Genomic DNA, 18,731 nt, shown 5'->3' with positions numbered 1-18,731 from the left:
TGCTCTTTTGGGGTGATGCAACTTGAAATGAACCCCAACTGTTCATATGAAGAAATTCTCCACCCCTTTGAAACACCTTTGAAGAACTTACATGTATCTATGTGGACAGAAGAGAAATAGCATTACTAGGAATTGAGGAGAGCTCATAAGAACATAAAAAGTAAGAGCAGGAGCAGACCATTCGGCCCTTTGAGCCTGCTCCACCGTTGAAAATGTTCAGCCATTGAAAAGATAAGTTTTGTGTTTTTTAAAGATAGGATGAGAAGGCGGAAGGGTTTAGAGAGCGAGTGCTAGAGAATAGGGTCAAGATGGTTGGAGGCTCTACCACTGATGGTGTTAGGGAAATTACTTTAGGAAATCTTAACCCACTTCCAAGTGGGTGCAAGTCCAAAGCATAAAATGTCCTTGAACTAAGCACAAACTGACACACAATTAACTGCCTCACTCAAGAAAGGCCACAAGAATGGCCAGTGTGAAAAGCAACATCGGCACTGGTGCAGGAGGGAAAGCAATTAAGGAATGTGATTTTTGTTACCTCAAATTGCTCGTATCATTACGAACATACGAATAATGACAGACAGGTGAAGACCATCTGGTCCATCGAGCCTGTCCCACCAGTGGTGGACCTATGACCATCAATATTTCATTGTGGTCTTATATTGTTCTTTCTCTTTCCAGATACAAGTTTGAAAAGACAAACTCTGTAAATGTACTGCTGGGTGTCTCTTACTATTCCAATCTTGTAATATTACAATTAAAATGGTTTAAATAATGTTTTTACATATAATACCAATACAGTATATGCAAAGACATCCTGTGATGTATGATTTATAGTTAACTCATGGCACTTAGCATTGCTCTCACACCCACTGCCCATGAGTTACCAGGCCAGTGTTCCAATGAGTTATAAATCGGATCTCCATAGCTTCACAACAGGTCTTCCATTTTCCATGCAGCTCAAACTATTGTCAGCCATAAATGCTCTTTTTAATTTAACTAGACAAAACAAGATGGAAACTGCAATTCTGTTTATTCAATGTGCATAGCTCCCATAATCCACAACACCAGAACAATCGGTGCAGGGAGGAAGAGGAGAGCTGCAGGCTTTCTTCAGACACATAAGGTCTTTTTTTTGAGTGGCCTTATTTCTGCCTAATGAAGTAGATTTTATCTTTTAAACTTATCAAGCAAACAAACACATCTGACAAAACAATGGAGCTTGATGAAGCACTGCACAGCTACGAAAGGAAAGAAGGTGGATGGGTCAATGAGCAACGAGATGCTTGAAAAGGTAGATACAATGCTGCATTCACAAGACTGTTCACTGATGGGGGGGGGGGGGGGGCAAACAATCAGTAAATATTCCTCTCCTGCCCACTGACAAAAAAATACACAATCTTTTAAAAAGCCTGTGTTTTAAAGTCATATTATGTAACATAATTGCACTGAAAAAATATAAACATGTACATCAAGCCTTCAGACAAGCATTTTGCAACACTGACAATCTTCCTTTCCCTTTTAGCTTACTTTTTTGAAAAAAATCAACGTACAGCTATCAAACACTTTTAAAATAAATCTGAAACTTTGACAATACAATAACATTCACTGAACTTCAACAATAATTAATTGTACATTGGAAGGGATTTCACACTTGTGAAAAATGTAATAAGGCCGCACCTAACTGAAATCTTTCTTTCCTTCCTTGAGGATTTACAACAGTGACTACACAACAAAAAGTATTGGCTCTAAAGCACTCTGGGATATCTGATGGTTGTGAAAGGCGCTATATAAATGCAAATCTTTCTTTAAAATAAACAATTTGCAATTGGCCCAATTTTCTTATGTTCTTATGATGCATTCCTAATATGTAACAGTGAAAAGCCACTTCTGCAATCAACTGGAATCTAATGGGCAACATATTTTCTTTGTTGATGTAACTATAAACCTACAATTACTGTTTCATTAGCTCATACTGAAATAAATATTAGCATCCAAATAACACACAAACCTTTTCAGGATACTGTAATGCGAGGACACTGATTTTATGCTCTTAAATCCTGATTACATGATCTGTCAGGTTGTTAAAATCACAAGTTTGGTAATCTTGCCAAGAATCTGGTATTTCTGCTTCTTAAGTAATGATATCATCAGGAAAATACAAATAGAATTGGTCTATGATCATCTGGTTAGTGAATTATAACTTGGTAATCTCCTGCTGTTCACAATAATATTGAGTGGAGGGGGAGGGGGGACATAAGTGGAGAGCAAGAGCAGACTCCAGTGGAAGGAAAGGAGCTGGAGTACTTGAGGAGGTGATGGATTGATAAAAGACCAGGAGGTCCTTAGAAGTGCCAGCTTACCTTGGATTTCAAGGGAGACGAGTGCCATGTTGAACTGACAAGGGAGAAGAGTGCGGTACGAACTTGGAGGGCTCAAGGAGAGAGAAGAAAAGTGTCCCTATGAAAGGGTGAGGAGTTGGATGGAGAGCTGTGTTTCTGACCTGAGTTTTGGTGGGGCGGGGGGAGGGGGGGGGGGATTGTAGAGTGCTTTTATGAACTGAGGGGGGGTTAGAATGCAGAAACGTGACGAGTGAAATTTTTGATGCAAGTTGCAATCTGGGTTAATCTGTTAAAAATACAAACGTCACTTTGCTTTTCTTTCCTTTAAATAAAGATTTAACATCCATTATTATGAAATATGAAAGATCTTCAAATTAATCATTGTGCATCATTCCTAATTTTAAAAAACACAATTCTCCAGTAGAGCATATTCTTGGGGCCCCTTTGAATTGTAGGTCTTAATTTTTAAACTTAAATTACATTTGTTTTACTTAGACATTTCAACATTTATATTTCCCCTTGAGGTTTTCACATACTTATTATTTTATTCTGACAACACCATTTAAGCTCCAAAGCCAGTGGAACTACTTGTTTTCAGGGATGTGCTTCAATTGGCAGTTTGTTTAGAAGTGGTTGGTCAGCTTTTGATAGTTTTCTTGGTTGGCATGCATGAAGACCCTGATTGAATCTTGCCACATGTCTGCCTACCACAACTAACCATATCTGTCACTCAACACCCAGCAGCCTAGTAAGCTGCTTTCGAGAAGCTGTTATTTGTTGTACAATGAACAGAGACGTGGGACTCATATCACTAAAATACCCCCCAAAATATCAGTGTGCAGTTAGTATTTTCCCCCAACCATTTTCGCCACATCTCTCCTGAAAAATGGACACGTCTTGAGGTACAGCTCCACTGTCACTGGATGCCTTCTGGTACCCGATCTCAAGCATCCATTCCTAGCCTAGACAGTAACCGTCAGCGGGATATCTGCTGATGGGAGAGCATCGCAGTTTAACCTCATCCGTGCACACAAATGCAATTTCTACAGCAAGGATCACTGGAAATCGGTCAGGAGTGGTCACTCTGACTGATTTTTCTCTACCTTGCCCAGAAATACTACATCTCTAAATGCAACTCCAACTGAGAACAGCCGCGCACACAACTCATTAATCTTTATCTGTAGGGTTCAGTTCCACAAAGGACAGTGCATTTAACAACATAGTAGTCCGGATATGAGGTAATATTGAAAGAGTTTGCACAGGGTTTATTTTAATTATAAAAGCAAACACATGTACATCTTGGCAAACTTAACAGATTTACTTTAAGATAAATTAAATTGGTATAACTGGAATAAAATTAAGTATTCCATCACCAAGTTCCAGCAGTATTACTATGTACTACAAGGTATAATAAATTTAAAGTTAAACCTGCATAGGACTGAAATTTTATATGTATAACAATATGAAGTAATTAATTTGTCCACTAAATTCTATCAGGTACACAATATTCACTTCAAATTCTCAAACTGATTAAAGCTCTTTCCATTCTTAAACAAAATTATCTCAGATTATCCATTATTTTCAATGACGTACTGGAATTTCAAGTATTTGTGCCTTAAACCTTTAAGTGCTGTGAGAGAAGTTTAGTCTTTGAAGCTAAAAATATGAAGATGCAACTCTCCTGCTTTTTTTTTTAAAAAGAGAAAAGTAAAGGAAATCTCATATTGGGGCCCAAAATGAGCAGATCTGACAAACATTTCACTGTCCGTGTGATTGTGATATTCAGAGTCTAGTATTACTAAAATGTTGGAAATATTTCTGACACAGCTCTTTCACGTGCATTTTGTTCTCACTAAGGCCAGGTATAGCAGTGCAAGGGAATGCAACATTTTCAGAAAACAATTAGATGCGAGTGAATTTCCCTTTAATCATTGCTAACATTCGTCATTTGGTAGCACTCTTGTGTCTCAATCAGAAGGTTCTGGGTTCTAGACCCATTACAGGACTTGAATACATAATCTAGTCTGATACAATACAATATTGAGAAGCAACGTTCCCTGCAAGCTGCGCAGCGCTCCAGGGAGCCCACACAGCTGGCTTTTCAATGAGCAAAAACTGTGCATGCACGCTGTTTTGAATGGCCCGCGCAGCCGCTTAAAGGGGCCGCACAATGCCAAACAAAATTAGAGGGAACATTGTTGAGTCGTGCATTTTTGGATGTGCTATCGTTCAGATGAGACATTAAACTAAAAACCATCTGCCTAGTCCTAATTTTCAGGGGGTGTATGTAAAAGATTCCCTGATCAACATTCCTACTTCAACCAACACTACCAAAAACTAAATAACTAGAGATGAATCTCTTATTATTTTGGAGAGCATGCTGTATGCAAATTGGCTTACATATTTGACTAAATAACAACACTAATCCTTTGGATCGCCCTGAACACGTTAAGGTGCTGTACAAACGCAAGTTCTTTTTTTAAATGCACACCTCTGCCCCAACCTCAGAAACCCCCCCACCCAACGAGCTGTTTCCATTTCGCATACAAGCTGTGGCTGCAGGGAGGTTGTCGATTTAGTGCTGAATTCAGGGCAGTGTTGTGATGCTGTTCAAGTTCGCCGGGAACAGGATGCAGACTGCGAAAGCAAGTCTTTTCACGTAGAACTTTTTGCAGCCAGCACAGAGAGGAGACTTTGATCCCATCAGTTTTGGTAGCTGTCAACCCAGGTCGGCACCACCCAGCCCCCAAAAACTCAGCTTCTGATATATGTACTTGCAAATCTTTGTATGAACAGAATCATATCATGACACCAATGTGTATCTGCAGAATTACTTAAAAGAACGGTTTCAGAAGTGAAGTACGAGGTATGCAATACTTTGGACTTTTAGTTTAGATAAGTGAACACTCATTCTGGGAACTGTCGCAGAAATTAAATTATAAACTCACCAGAATACAACAATGTCGTAGAAATGTTTATATTCATACCCTGAGATACAATGCTATAATTTATTGTAATCTGTGCTTCCATATGAATACTTATGCATTATGTAAATTCCTGATTAACTTCCCCCACCCCACATCTCCTCCTTCAAAGGGGGAAGCGAGGATAGTACACTGGAGACTGCCCATGGTCAACTCGCTTAGGAGTTGTTTGTTTGTTTGTACCCGCTCGCCCAAATAACTTGTTGAAAACTAGAGCCATTCTCGCCGTGAAACTCGTACAGTAAACATTTGTTGATGCTGGGATTCAAATCCAAATCTCATAAGCACACGGGTATTTCTGTTAAAATCAAACTTCAGTAACAATGCACAATTCTCTCGCCACCCTGCCCAGTAACTAATGGGTTAATTTTCTGCAACCGGTTTCCCCTCTTTGCTCTCCGCCTTTCATCTCAATGCAGGTCACTAAGTGACCCGATGCCTTCCGTCTCTCTGCAGACCTACACCAGAAAAGAGCTCTGCGTTCCCCTGATCCAAGAACACCACGCAAAAGAGTGTACTGATTCAGAATTTAAAAATATCTACATTATTTTTGAATAAAATATCAAAAGTGAATTCAAACCAGCGATAGGAAATTAATTCTATTTAAATACTGATGTGGGAGTTAAATAATGGTGCTCAGTTTTATGCTAAATCATTTGATGTACATTTTCAGTTATTGCTTGGGCTGGAGATGTCACCAAATTACCTTTTCCACTTTTCAAATTTAACGGGATTATCCCCGAGCCACCGCAGATGACAATGCAATATCAAATTAGGATTTGATTTTTGCCAAGCCGGTACCCCATACTAACTCTCAGCATCTGCCATGTCTTTGAATATTCATGCAGGCTTCAAACCCTAAACAGATCCTGACCTTAATTCTATCTGACCTTAATCATCTGTGGATAAAGATCTCAACATGGCAGATACAGCAATACCATTCTCCATGTGATTGCCAAATTCTACAAATCAAATCCCACTTCTGACAATTTTTTGGAAAAGGAATATTTTACCCAATTCTTGACGGCTCCTAAACTGTATTGGATTCCCATTTATTTATAGGAGTCTTTATGATTATCTACATGGTCACCCAAGATTCGTTGCTAAAATATTTGATTTCTTTCAAAAGTGCACCTTTGATGAATATACCCAAAATATAATAACTACGAAGAATAGTGATGTGTAGCACATAAAGGGAGGTTTAAAACTAAAAAAAAAAGTTGGTTGGGAGAATAATGTGTTTTTAAATTTCAATATCCTATACATTTCAAACTTAATTAAAAGCATTAAAATGTAGTAAGTTGCTGAAAATAATTTTTATAGATATTACAGGATAAATTTTTTTCAACTAAAACAGCTATCCAATACACAAGGGCTAAGCAGAACTGCACACAATTCTCATCTCAATTTTAGCCAAATGAATGATCAAAACTCAACTGAAGACATTATTTCTCTCTCAAATATTTCATAGACCAAATTTTTTTGTGTGTAGTAGAAACCCAGACAACTGCAATGAAATAACATACTTCTTCGTACAATTTCACAAAATTGTTGTCTTCTGCTGCTCGCAAAATGCTACATTTAACATACTTTTCATTCGCAATTACAAGCTTCCCAGCACCCATCATGTGGATTACTGAATGCACAAAAAGTACTTGCCATTTCAAAGCAAATTGTCTAGGTTTTTCTCTTATCTAAAGAGGAATGGCATAAAATCCATTAGGAGTTTACATGCTTGGAGCTAAAAACCCTCATGCTACTGTAGAAAACACCTCAGCTTGCCACCTTAACATCAATCAAACATCACTAGTTATTAAGGCCAACATTTCCTCCTAACTGACTTAAACACAGTACGGTAATGTATTTCAGAAATTCACTGTTTCCCATCTGCATTAATATATGACCCCAGTAACAATTTATAACCTTCTAATTTACAACCCAGTGGTGTCTTCTATCTATTTATTTTTAAAGACCTGCTAGGTTACGTGAAATTATGCAAACCTACGAACAAATTTTCAGAAAATGTCTACGTTACATAGTTTGATCAAAGAGCAAAACACCAATAATGCCATACCGTTTTGAGAAGTATTGTCATCAATGCTCTCACTGCTGGACTGCTCAAGGGTTGGTATACCCTTCTTCTGGCTGCTAGCATATCCTTTGGATTTGGCAACATAATCCCTGTGTGATTTTCCATAAGGACTTGTAACAGGTGTTGAAGTACCATCGCGCTTTGAGAAAATACCACTAAAAAACCTGAAGAGTTTGTGCTCTTGAGAACTGGACCTCGCAGCACCTGTTAAAAAGCCATCCTTCCCCATCTCCAGATTTTCAGAAAGCTTGTGAATGTCACTATTGTCTAAAGTCCTGTTCTTTCTTTTCCCCCTCTCCCAGCGTCCAGGCTCGGAGTGTGGATCCCTTTTGTTCAGCACTTCCCCAACATCCAAGGTGTTCCGCTTCTCAATCGTTAAAGATTCCCCACAGGAAGACTGGGGCTTTTGGATTTTGAATTCACTTCCAGCTTCCACACCAGAAAGACAGCTGGAGCTGCCATGATGCTTTGTCTTTGATAACGCTTTAAACCTCACTAGCTCTCCATTCCAATGCCTGAAGCTGAAGCTTCTTCTCAGTAAATTTGGATGCCTCTTGTCTGTTGCCAAAGACGTCGGAGGAGTTTGTTTGATGGCATCTGAGCAAATGGGTGAACAATCAGATGGCACAGATGATCCCTCTACTGGGACTATTGATAGTAAACCATACTCTTCTTTAGGAACAAGTTGCTTAGAAAAATCAGGCTCTGAACCAGATGACACTGTGATTCGCTCCTTATCCCCTAAAGGACTCTTCAATGAATCATTTGAGTTTCTTTTGATGGTTGTCTCTATTTTCCTCAAAGCCGATTTGCCATCTGCTCTTGGTGATTTCCTTGGATATAGTGCCTCTGTATCAACGGACTGTAAAGATGCCGAGAGCACCTTCACACAACTGGCTCTGGCGGCATCTCCTTGCTCACTTCCTTCAGTGCAGCCTCGGCCTTCTTGGTGGTCTTTTCCCTGGTTTGAGATATTGATCGTGCCGATACTCTGTTCTCTGGGTTCAACCCCTGTCCTCAACCCCTCAGTGCAATGGCTCCAATTTTTCTTGTTGTTTAAATCCACATCCACCGTCGCCAGCATGCTGCTCGGCCTGGTTGAAGTCCCATCTCTGCGCCTTAATGTGACCAGGTCTTTGGTTGGATTGTCCTTGAATTTGAAGCCCAGATCGCGGGACCTCCTGGCCACCTTCAGCCGGCCCAGTTCCAGGTGGCCGGTGCTGAAGGTCCGAAAGCTCCGAAGATTGGCTTGCGGCTCGAACTCGTCCTCGGCTTCGCTGCAGTCGGCCAGACACGGGCTCCCGGGCTGGTGGGCACCGCCGGGGCAACCTGGCCGGTCGGGAGCAACCTCGGATCGGGGGGAAGGGGCAGGTTTACCGCTGGCCTCGGCCGTGGTGGCCTCCCGTTTGACGAGAGTGAGGGAGATCCGATAGACGGTCTTCCTCTGAGGAGTCCCCCTCTTCATCATCTCGGGGTACGGCTCACTGTCCAACAGATACATGGCTCCGGCAACAGCCGACAGGCGGATCAGCGGCGCAACAGCCGAATCAGCGGCGCAACTCCCGACCGGCAGATCAGCGACGCAACTCCCGACAGGCGGATCAGCGGCGGAACAGCCGACAGGCGGATCAGCGGCGCAACAGCCGACAGGCGGATCAGCGACGGAATCCCGACAGGCGGATCAGCGGCGGAACAGCCGACAGGCGGATCAGCGGCGCAACAGCCGACAGCGGATCAGAGGCGGAACAGCGGCGGAACAACCGACAGCAGGCGGATCCTCGGTGTGTGCAACCCCACTTTAGAGAGGATGCAGAGACAGATTCAGGTGTGTGAAGAGTCCGAGCTCGGGGATTGAGTACCATTAATTCCCTTCTTCCTGGGAGAAACAAACGTGCAGTGGTTGAATGTTACAGCGGCCCGGCCCGGCCCTGTGAGCAGGGGCACCGGGCAATAAAAGAGTATCTGTGGGCTCGCATCCTCCCACTGAGCCGAACACCGACTGCAAGCCCCCCGCCGGCCGGCCTGTACAAGCAGCGAGTCCCGGGGGCGGGCAATGGGAGAGAGAGAGGGACAGACAGCTCCAAACCCCGGCCTGGATCGGGAATGGATTGTTCAAATAGCATGACATGTTCTTCAAATAAAATCAACATTGTGTAGTACTAAGGCTAACCTACGCTTTTCAAAGCGCAGACACGACATTTTAAAAACTATAATTAAAGGACCACTGCCGTTGTTGATTCGTTTGCTGAATCATCTCCAAATCTCGCTGTGTTTTCCGGTCTGTAACCGCACCTGGCGCCACCGCTGACAGGAGCCCGGGCTATGGAATAATAGTCTGCAAATTACTGGAATAGTTCGAACACAACATGCTCCCATTAAACACCCAGCTCAAGTATGTTAGCAGAGGCATTGACCATTGTATTTCAAATGCCGCCGGTAATATAGAAAGTATGAACAAACGTCAACTACCTGCATGATCCCAGCAACAAGAGCATTACTGAAGGACTCCAATATAGTGAAGTTTAAGCTATAGCCATTGAAACTGTGAAAATAATCCCCCAATTGCAAGCCTCGCCACCTGACAAATGGCTCCTCATTTCAATGGCTCCAACCAATATTACCAGGAAGAAATGTTACCTCAGCGCAGTGTGTACTGTAAAAGGTGAAACCAACAAGGAACGTCTTGGGTCTCACCCCAACTGTTTGCCAAGTTAGCTGACCTCAGGCACTTCACAGGAGTTGTCAGACAAAATTTGACATGAGCCACATAAGGAGCTACATGGACAGGTGACCAAAAGTATTTTAGAGAAGGATAGAGAGGTACAGGGGGGGGAATTCCAGAGTCCATGGCTTCGGCATCCGAAGGCACGGTTACCAATAGTGGAGTGATAAAAATTAGAGATGCCAATTGGAGGAATGCAGAGGGTTGTAGGGCTGGAGGAGGTTACAGAGTGAGGGAAGGATAAGACCATGGAGGGTTTGAACACAAGGATGAGAATTTAAAAATTGAGGCGTTGCTGAACCAGGAGCCAATGTCGGTCAGCAAGCACAGAGATGATGGTTGGGGTTATCTGTAGTTAAACATCCTGATGCTGTTTGGCACGAGCAGCTCCTGCGTTAAAAGTTAAGAACCCCTTGAGCAGGTGAAGAAAGTATACAGGTGCAAACGAGACACAAAGCTCTACTTTTCTCCCCAGCTTGCTAGTACCATTACCCAAGAGATTCAATGTTCCATTCCAGACTTGGTGTAGAGTTTTGGATGAGCTCAAATTTAGTGAGGGTGGGGGCATCCACGACAGCATTGGAATAGTCGAGTCTAGAGGTAACAAAAGCATGCCTGCAGCCACAGCTAGAGAGAAATCTTCCACCTTGGTCCTGTATAGTGACCCAGGTAAAATGTGCCCATGTATGTCAGATGAGGACAAAATTGGAGCAGTATCTGATCTTCTGCACTGTAGAAAAGCCCATTAAACCGTCAGGCATATAAGTTGAAAATTGAGACGGGTAGGGAAAGAAATGAGTTTTACATGGCAAAATATAGTTCCTACAATGTTCCTCCTCCCTACTCTGTTGAGTTAAACTTTCCCCAACATGTTTCTGTACATTTACACTGAGGAGGGGAGGAATATCTCAGAGCATACTACAATGTTACAAACTAGATTGCTTACATGTCAAAGACTAGAAACATATGATTCTTTGAGTTATTCATGCAACTGCTCATTCAGAACCAGTGCAATAAAATCCACATTTCTGCTGCATTGAGTTATTTTTATATTATTTAGAAGTTTATATACAAACGTTTTTAACCAAGTGAGAAAGTGCTTTCGGTGAGACTTAACACGATCTCACTGCCCCCAAAAAATGTTTGAACACAAAAATAATGTATGGCATTAAAACATGTGAAACAACATTGCAAGGCTAGTGGGGAAAGTAACTGGAATTCCCTTAATACAAGATATATCCAATAATAAAGTATCCAAGGTATAAAATATTACTGATATTCTAGAAGAAATTAATATATTATACACAAAACAAACAAACAATCTCCAGAGGTTAATGAGTCCCTTATTAATAGACTGGGACTCATCACCAAGAGCTTCAATGAAGCCATTTAATTCAACATTAAACATATTGTCCAAGTTGTATATGAACACTGTAATGTTCTGTGTCACTGACTGAAAGGAAGGTTCTATGGGGAAGGGGCGATTAGTACACTCCTAAATTTAACACACGATGAATTCCTAATCTTAGTGATGCCGTCAATGGAGCTACCAAGTTACATGGAAGTAGGAAAAAATGTAGTTACTAGTGGAGTGCCGCAGGGCTCAGTGCTGGGACCCCAGCTCTTTACAATATACATTAATGATTTAGATGAAGGAATTGAAGGTAATACCCCCAAGTTTTCAGATGACACTAAACTGGGTGGCAGTGTGAGCTGTGAGGAGGACGCTAAGAGGCTGCAGGGTGACTTGGACAGGTTAGGTGAGTGAGCAAATGCATGGCAGATGCAGTATAATGTGGATAAATGTGAGGTTATCCGTTTTGGGGGCAAAAACACGAAGGCAGAATATTATCTGGCGGCAGATTAGGAAAAGGGGAGGTGCAACGAGACCCGAGTGTCATGGTCCATCAGTCACTGAAAGTTGGCATACAGGTACAGCAGGTGGTGAAGAAGGCAAATGGTATGTTGGCCTTCATAGCTAGGGGATTTGAGTAAAGGAGCAGGGAGGTCTTACTGCAGTTATACAGGGCCTTGGTGAGATCTCACCTGGAATATTGTGTTCTGTTTTGGTCTCCTAATCTGAGGAAGGAGGTTCTTGCTATTGAGGGAGTGCAGCGAAGGTTCACCAGACTGATTCCAGGGATGGCTGGACTGACATTTGAGGAGAGACTGGAACAACTGGGCCTTTATTCGCTGGAGTTTAGAAGGATGAAAGGGGATCTCATAGAAACGTATAAGATTCTGACGGGACTGGACAGGTTAAATGCGGGAGGAATGTTCCCGATGTTGGGGAAGTCCAGAACCAGGGGACAAAGTCTTAGGATAAGATGTAGGCCATTTAGGACTGAGATGAGGAGAAACTTCTTCACTCAGAGAGTTGTTAACCTGTGGAATTCCCTGCTGCAGAGAGTTGTTGATGCCAGTTCATTGGATATATTCAAGAGGGAGTTAGATATGGCCCTTACGGCTAACGAGATCAAGGGGTATGGCGAGAAAGCAGGAAAGGGGTACTGAGGGAATGATCAGCCATGATCTTATTGAATGGCGGTGCAGACCCGAAGGGCCGAATGGCCTACTCCTGCACCTATTTTCTATGTTTCTATGTAAATCAGCAACCAAGTCAACTTGTGTCCCTTTTGCAAATGTCCTATATGCTAGCTTAAGTGAGGAACAGAATATTCAATTTAAAAATGTTAAAATATTCAGTTTTAGTCATTAACCATGACAAAAACAATTGAAAAAATATATATTGGTCACTATCCAGCATTTATGGAATCTATTTTTGCAAGAACTTTCAGCAATTACCAGAATGGGAGCAGGAAATAATTAGAGACTGAGAAAGTCTGAGTAAACAAAATTAATTTCTTCCCCCTTCTTGTATTTTTCTTAGTCTTATTTGTTGTAGTTTGCCTTTGTGACATGACAAAACTTGTTTTAAGTTTAGTAATTTGTAAGATTCCAATAGGTTGTGCAGAAATTTGGACCAGTCATCCTTATTACAAGTTTACAAAGAAAAAAAAATGGAAGAACATTTACTCCTGATCTATGCTGAGAAAGCTTACATCAGTCAGAGCAGAAATGCAGCGAACTATTGTCCCCAAAATATGTGGTTAAATAATTTTTTGAAACAAAACATATGTGGCAGATTTGGTGGTCTATGGATGTTCACTAGCCCATGAGCTAACCTCACCAGAAGGTAATCAAATCAAATCTATTTATTGCAATCTCATCCTCATGGGAAAGTCGTAACACTGGGGGCTAGAAATTTGTTATAGCCAAAAAATGGGCAGTGTTTAGACTAAAAATGGTTAAGTAGTGCCTGTTGAAAATCGTCAAGGCTACACGCAAAATTTTTCCTCCTCCTCAAAATAATTGCAATCATGATTCCCGTCTCAAAACCCAAGCTCATTGGCATTACACTGAAAAGATGGATCAACATTTAATAAGAACATAAGAAATAGGAGCAATAGGCCATACGGCCCCCCGAGCCTGCTCCGCCATTCAATAAGATCATGGCTGATCTGATCATGGACTCAGCTCCACTTCCCTGCCCGCTCCCCATAACCCCTTATCGTTTAAGAAACTGTCTATTTCTGTCTTAAATTTATTCAATGTCCCAACTTCCACAGCTCTCTGAGCCAGTGAATTCCACAGATTTACAACCCTCAGAGAAGAAATTTCTCCTCATCTCAGTATTAAATGGGCAGCCCCTTATTCTAAGATCATGCCCTCTAGTTCTAGTCTCTCCTATCAGTGGAAACACCCTCTCTGTATCCACCTTGTCAAGCCCCCTCATAATCTTATATGTTTCGATAAGATCACCTCTCATTCTTCTGAATTCCAATGAGTAGAGGCCCAACCTACTCAACCTTTCCTCATAAGTCAACCCCCTCATCTCCAGAATCAACCTAGTGAACCTTCTCTGAACTGCCTCCAAAGCATTCGTAAATATGGAAACCAAAACTCCAGGTGTGGCCTCACCAATACCCTGTATAACTAGCAAGACTTCACTTGCTCTTTGATTTTTTTTCTGCCAAAGTGCATGACCTCACACTTTCCAACATTATACTCCATCTGCCAAATTTTTGACTACTCACTTAGCCTGTCTATGTCCTTTTGCAGATTTTTTGTGTCCTCCTCACACATTGCTTTTCCTCCCATCTTTGTATCATCAGCAAACTTGGGTACGTCACACTCGGTCCCTTCTTCCAAGTCGTTAATATAGTCCTAGCACTGACCCCAGCAGTATCTCATTCTCAACATGATGTGCAACTGCCTCAACAACCAAAAGGAGGACGACAAGGAGGAGCACTTATTTATAAATTCTGATGGCAGATCTTCGCTTCAGGGAGAAAGCCCGGAGGTTTTCCGAGGAAACTTTGGAAGCACTGGTTTTAGCGATGGAGAAAAGGCATGTGGTCCTATACCCGACAACTGGCAGGAGGCTCTCGACACAAGTCTGCCAGACTATGTGGTGGGAGGTGGCACATCACATCACGGGCAGCACTGTTCTCCCCAGGACCCCCACACAGTGCAGGAAGAAGTTTAGCAAGCTCATACGGGTGGCCAGGGTGATTGAAAGCTTCAACAAATGCCATATACCAGAAAAGAAATAAATGCTACATACCACAAAAGACAGACTTGCATTTATACAGCGCCTTTCATGATCACTGGACATCTCAAAGCGCTTTACAGCCAACGAAGTACTTTTGGAGTGCAGTCACTGTTGTAATATGGGAAACGCGGCAGCCAATTTGCACACAGGAAGCTCCCAAAAACAGCAATGTGATAATGACCAGATAATCTGTTTTACTTATGTTGATTGAGGGATAAATATTGACCAGGACTCCCCTGCTCTTCTTCAAAATAGTGCCACTTGAGAGAGCAGATGGGGTCTTAGTTTAACGGCTCATCCGAAAAACGGCACCTCCAACAGTGCAATGCTCCCTCAGCATTGCATGAGTGTCAGCCTAGATTTATGTGATGTCCCTGCAGTGGGACTTGAACCCACAACCTTCTGACTCAGAGGCAAGAGTGCTACCTGCTGAGCCATAGCTTTCACCACACCCCCATCACTCACCCACCAACAATCTCTACCTAGCAACATTAACACTCACATCTCACACCTTGCAACTATGGCAGGCACAAGGGTCATTAGTTATGAGAATGTGTGTCATATTTCTGATATGTTTATAGATACATTTATGAAGTGTGTTTGGAATATTTTGTGGTCTCTCTCATTTCACCTCATTACCCAAGAGGATGCTGTGATATGGCATGAGACAGAAATTGTATGATGGGGATTTGGTGAGCTGCTGGAAGCTGGGGTTTCAATTTATGCAAATCAAAGCCTGATGAGCTGCTCATGGACAGCCCGTCCAGAAGGCTGATTATCTCGCTGCCTCCGACCTCCCACGTGTCCCTCCTCTGCCTTGTCCTCTTCCTCCCAGAGATAATCCTGCAGCCCCCATGACTGTGAGGAAGTGTTGTGAACAGAAGCCTTTAACAAATAATGAGCGATTTCTGCACTTGAATCAACACTTCCAGTCACCAAAAACACTTCAAATAACTGAAGAAACCTGTTTCAGTTGCAGGAAGTAGCAAACAAGCACTGAAACTGAACCATGTTAGTTGCAGCCGATTGGGGATGCTACCTTTAAATATCATTGCTGCAGCCTGTTTCTGGTAGACGCCAGTTCTCCCTGTCGTTGTTCTGCATTGCCGTTAAGGCAAGTGGCTATAACGAAGTTGCAAGATTGGTCGTCCAGTAAGCGTTGCACACTCAGACGTCATGATCTCCATGTTGGCAAGGTCCCTGGCGATCGAGTTTACCAGCAGTGCTACCGGTAACACCGATATGACGTGCGGTGCTGGAACCGGCAGCAGCTGTCAATGGTATTTTAGCATTATCTTGTGGCACTAACGTGTGGCACAAACCACACAAACCTCTCCCCCAAAATCTTTTCTCTTGAAACAAAAAGTTAATGGTGTAAAGGACAAAACATAATGCAATTACATTAAGCTAGACTGTAAAACTCCACACATCCTCAAAGTCATGGATTTATTGCACTAATATTGTGTGAATACGACTGCCAAAGCATCACACCCTGCTCGGAGATGGAATTACTTCCCAGTCCATGTCCCACTCACCCCTGTTCTTGCTGACCAACATTGGCTCCCGATACCCAATACGTCAAATTTAAAATTCGCATTCACGTATTTAAATCACTTCATGACCTTGTCCCTCCCTATCTGTAAACTCCTCCAGCTCTATAATTGGGCCTCACCTGAAATCTCTGTTCCTCTGACTCTGGCCTCTTGTGCATCCACCCCTTCCTTTTGCCCCACCATTGGCAGCCATCTAAACCCCACGCTCTGGAATTCCCTCCCATCTCCCTCCCTCTCCTCCTTTAAGATTCTCTTTAAAACCAAAGCTTTTGGTCACCCTCCTGACATCTCCTTTGTCTGAGCATCCATTTTTGTCAGATTATGCCACTGTGAAGCACTTTGAAACATTGCTTTACGTTAAAGGGGCTATATAAATGCTAACTGTTTTGTTGTCATTCTATATAATATTTTTGTTGGCATTGTACAGCTTTCATTTTCCATTTCAGTAGGTTTTCTTTTGTGCTAAAATTAGACTTAAGATTATTAATTAGCAAATACTATAGAATGTTACTTTAGATTCAGCAGTAAGATTAGGCAAAGGGGAGAGAACATAATTCTGAAATTACATTGCTGTGTTACAAATAAGATGGTGCTCCTGCCTCCAGCAGGTAGGAATGCCAGTTTAAACAAACGTTTTCCTTCACACCACTAAAGGTATTCTGAGAGACACATATAGGCAGCAGCATTTATTCTGGTCGCATGTAAGCTCCCTTGCCTGAATCATTCAAGGTGGACCACAACCAGAAAACTAAAGCTGCAGTGCCAACTTTTTATAACACCAGCACTCTGAAACCCTCACTGCAATCTATATGAGGCAGATTCAAGAGCACTGCAGCTAATACAAGCAGGCCTGCTTCAACTTGGCTCTGCACAGTATAAACTGGCTGTTAGAAAGATATACTGTAGATAGGACAGAAAGAAAGGCTTTCATTTATTAAGCACCTTTATGACCTCAGGATGTCCCAAAGTACTTTCTAAGTGTAGTCTCTGTTGTAATGTTGGAAACGTGGCTGCAAAATAGCAGACAGAAAACTCCCACAAACAGCAATTTGATAATGGCCAAATAATCTGTTCTAGTGAAATAAATGCAGAAAATTCTGGAAATACTCAGGTCATGCAGAATCTGTTAATAGTGAAACAGGGTTAAAGTTTCAGGTCGATGACCTTTCATTCTGGACTGGGACCGTCTGATTCAGATACAAGAGTGTTACCACAGAGCCACCCACGCCCGTCATGCTGATATGATGAAGAAAATACTAAGAAAAAGAGAAAAGCAATGAAGGCAGGCCAAGATACCAAGTGACAAACACACTGGACCCAAGCAGGAGCAGAGAATGACACAAAAACACAACAACTGAAATTGCGCGGTGGCAAAGCCAGAAGAGATTAGACAGAATACAGAAGTATGCAACTTAATGCTGAGATGGATATTTCAAATATTTATGATCAGAAATTGAAAATCTCTATTTTGTTCAGTTGAAAGATAAAACAAATCTTGTGCAGAGTTTGAACAGAATAGCTGTGACATACCTGTAATGGAAAACCTCCACACAGTTTTTTTTAAGTGCTTTATTACTGAACCATGACAACTCTATTGAACAGGGTGCATCTAATTAGGTTTATAGAATACATTCTGCCCAGTATTTATGGTGTGATAGATTAACCAATCTTATATTGGCTGTTGGTTCATTTATACCATGACCAGTAGTTGTAGTATCAGTTCCAGCCAGGTAGTACCTCATTTATATTGCCCGGCCCAAACCACAATTCTACTGGCCAAGACAAAGCTTTACCCTGCACCCACACACTCAATATTTAAATCAACTCCAGGCAGATTTACAAAAGGTCCAAGAGAGGCTCCCAGGCAATTTTTAAAGCAGGTTTGGCACTAACTAAATTGGATTTAATGCGATGTTGAACACAAGTTATTTGAGACAGCTTCCTCCAGAGGGCTCGCAACCTTGGTATTTGACCCCGAAATGAGCTTCCGACCACATATCTGCAACACAATTAAGACCGCCTACTTCCACCTCCATAATATGGCCAGTCTTCGCCCTTGCCTCAGCTCATCCACTGCTGAAATCCTCATTCATCCTTTTGTTACCTCTATACTTGACTATTCCAATACACTCCTGGCTGGCCGCCCACATTCTACCCTACTTAAATTTGAGGTCATCCAGAAATCGACTGCCCGTGTCTTAAATTGCACCAAGTCCCGTTCACCTATCACCCCTGTGCTTGCTGGTCTATATGGGCTCCCGGTTAAGCAATGCCTCGATTTCAAAATGTTCATCCTTGTTTTGAAATCCCTCCATGGCCTCGCCCCTCCCTATCTCTGTAATCTCCTCCAGCACCACAAGCCGCCCCCCCCACCCCCCACCCTCAACCTTAAGTGGCTGTGCCTTCTGTTGCCTAGGCCCTAAGTT

The 18,731-nt window shown here is 42.2% G+C and overlaps 1 protein-coding gene across 2 annotated transcripts in view; it reads right to left on the bottom strand.

The window, feature by feature from the left end:
- agap1 (ArfGAP with GTPase domain, ankyrin repeat and PH domain 1) overlaps positions 1-18,731 on the bottom strand; it is a 1,020,940-nt gene that overhangs the window by 651,911 nt on the left and 350,298 nt on the right. Inside the window, exon 1 of one of the 2 annotated variants that reach the window (XM_070876104.1) lies at positions 7,398-8,956. The exons of the other annotated variant lie outside the window; for it this stretch is intronic. Within the exon in view, the coding sequence (XP_070732205.1) occupies positions 7,398-8,916 (1,519 nt within the window). The 5' untranslated portion in view covers positions 8,917-8,956. Of the gene's footprint in view, positions 1-7,397; positions 8,957-18,731 lie in introns of those variants that run through there. 2 annotated transcript variants of the gene reach the window in all.

The sequence above is a fragment of the Pristiophorus japonicus genome, chromosome 3 (genome assembly GCF_044704955.1).
Source record: "Pristiophorus japonicus isolate sPriJap1 chromosome 3, sPriJap1.hap1, whole genome shotgun sequence".
Classification (NCBI taxonomy): domain Eukaryota; kingdom Metazoa; phylum Chordata; class Chondrichthyes; family Pristiophoridae; genus Pristiophorus; species Pristiophorus japonicus.
This window is presented reverse-complemented; position numbering and strand designations above follow the sequence as displayed.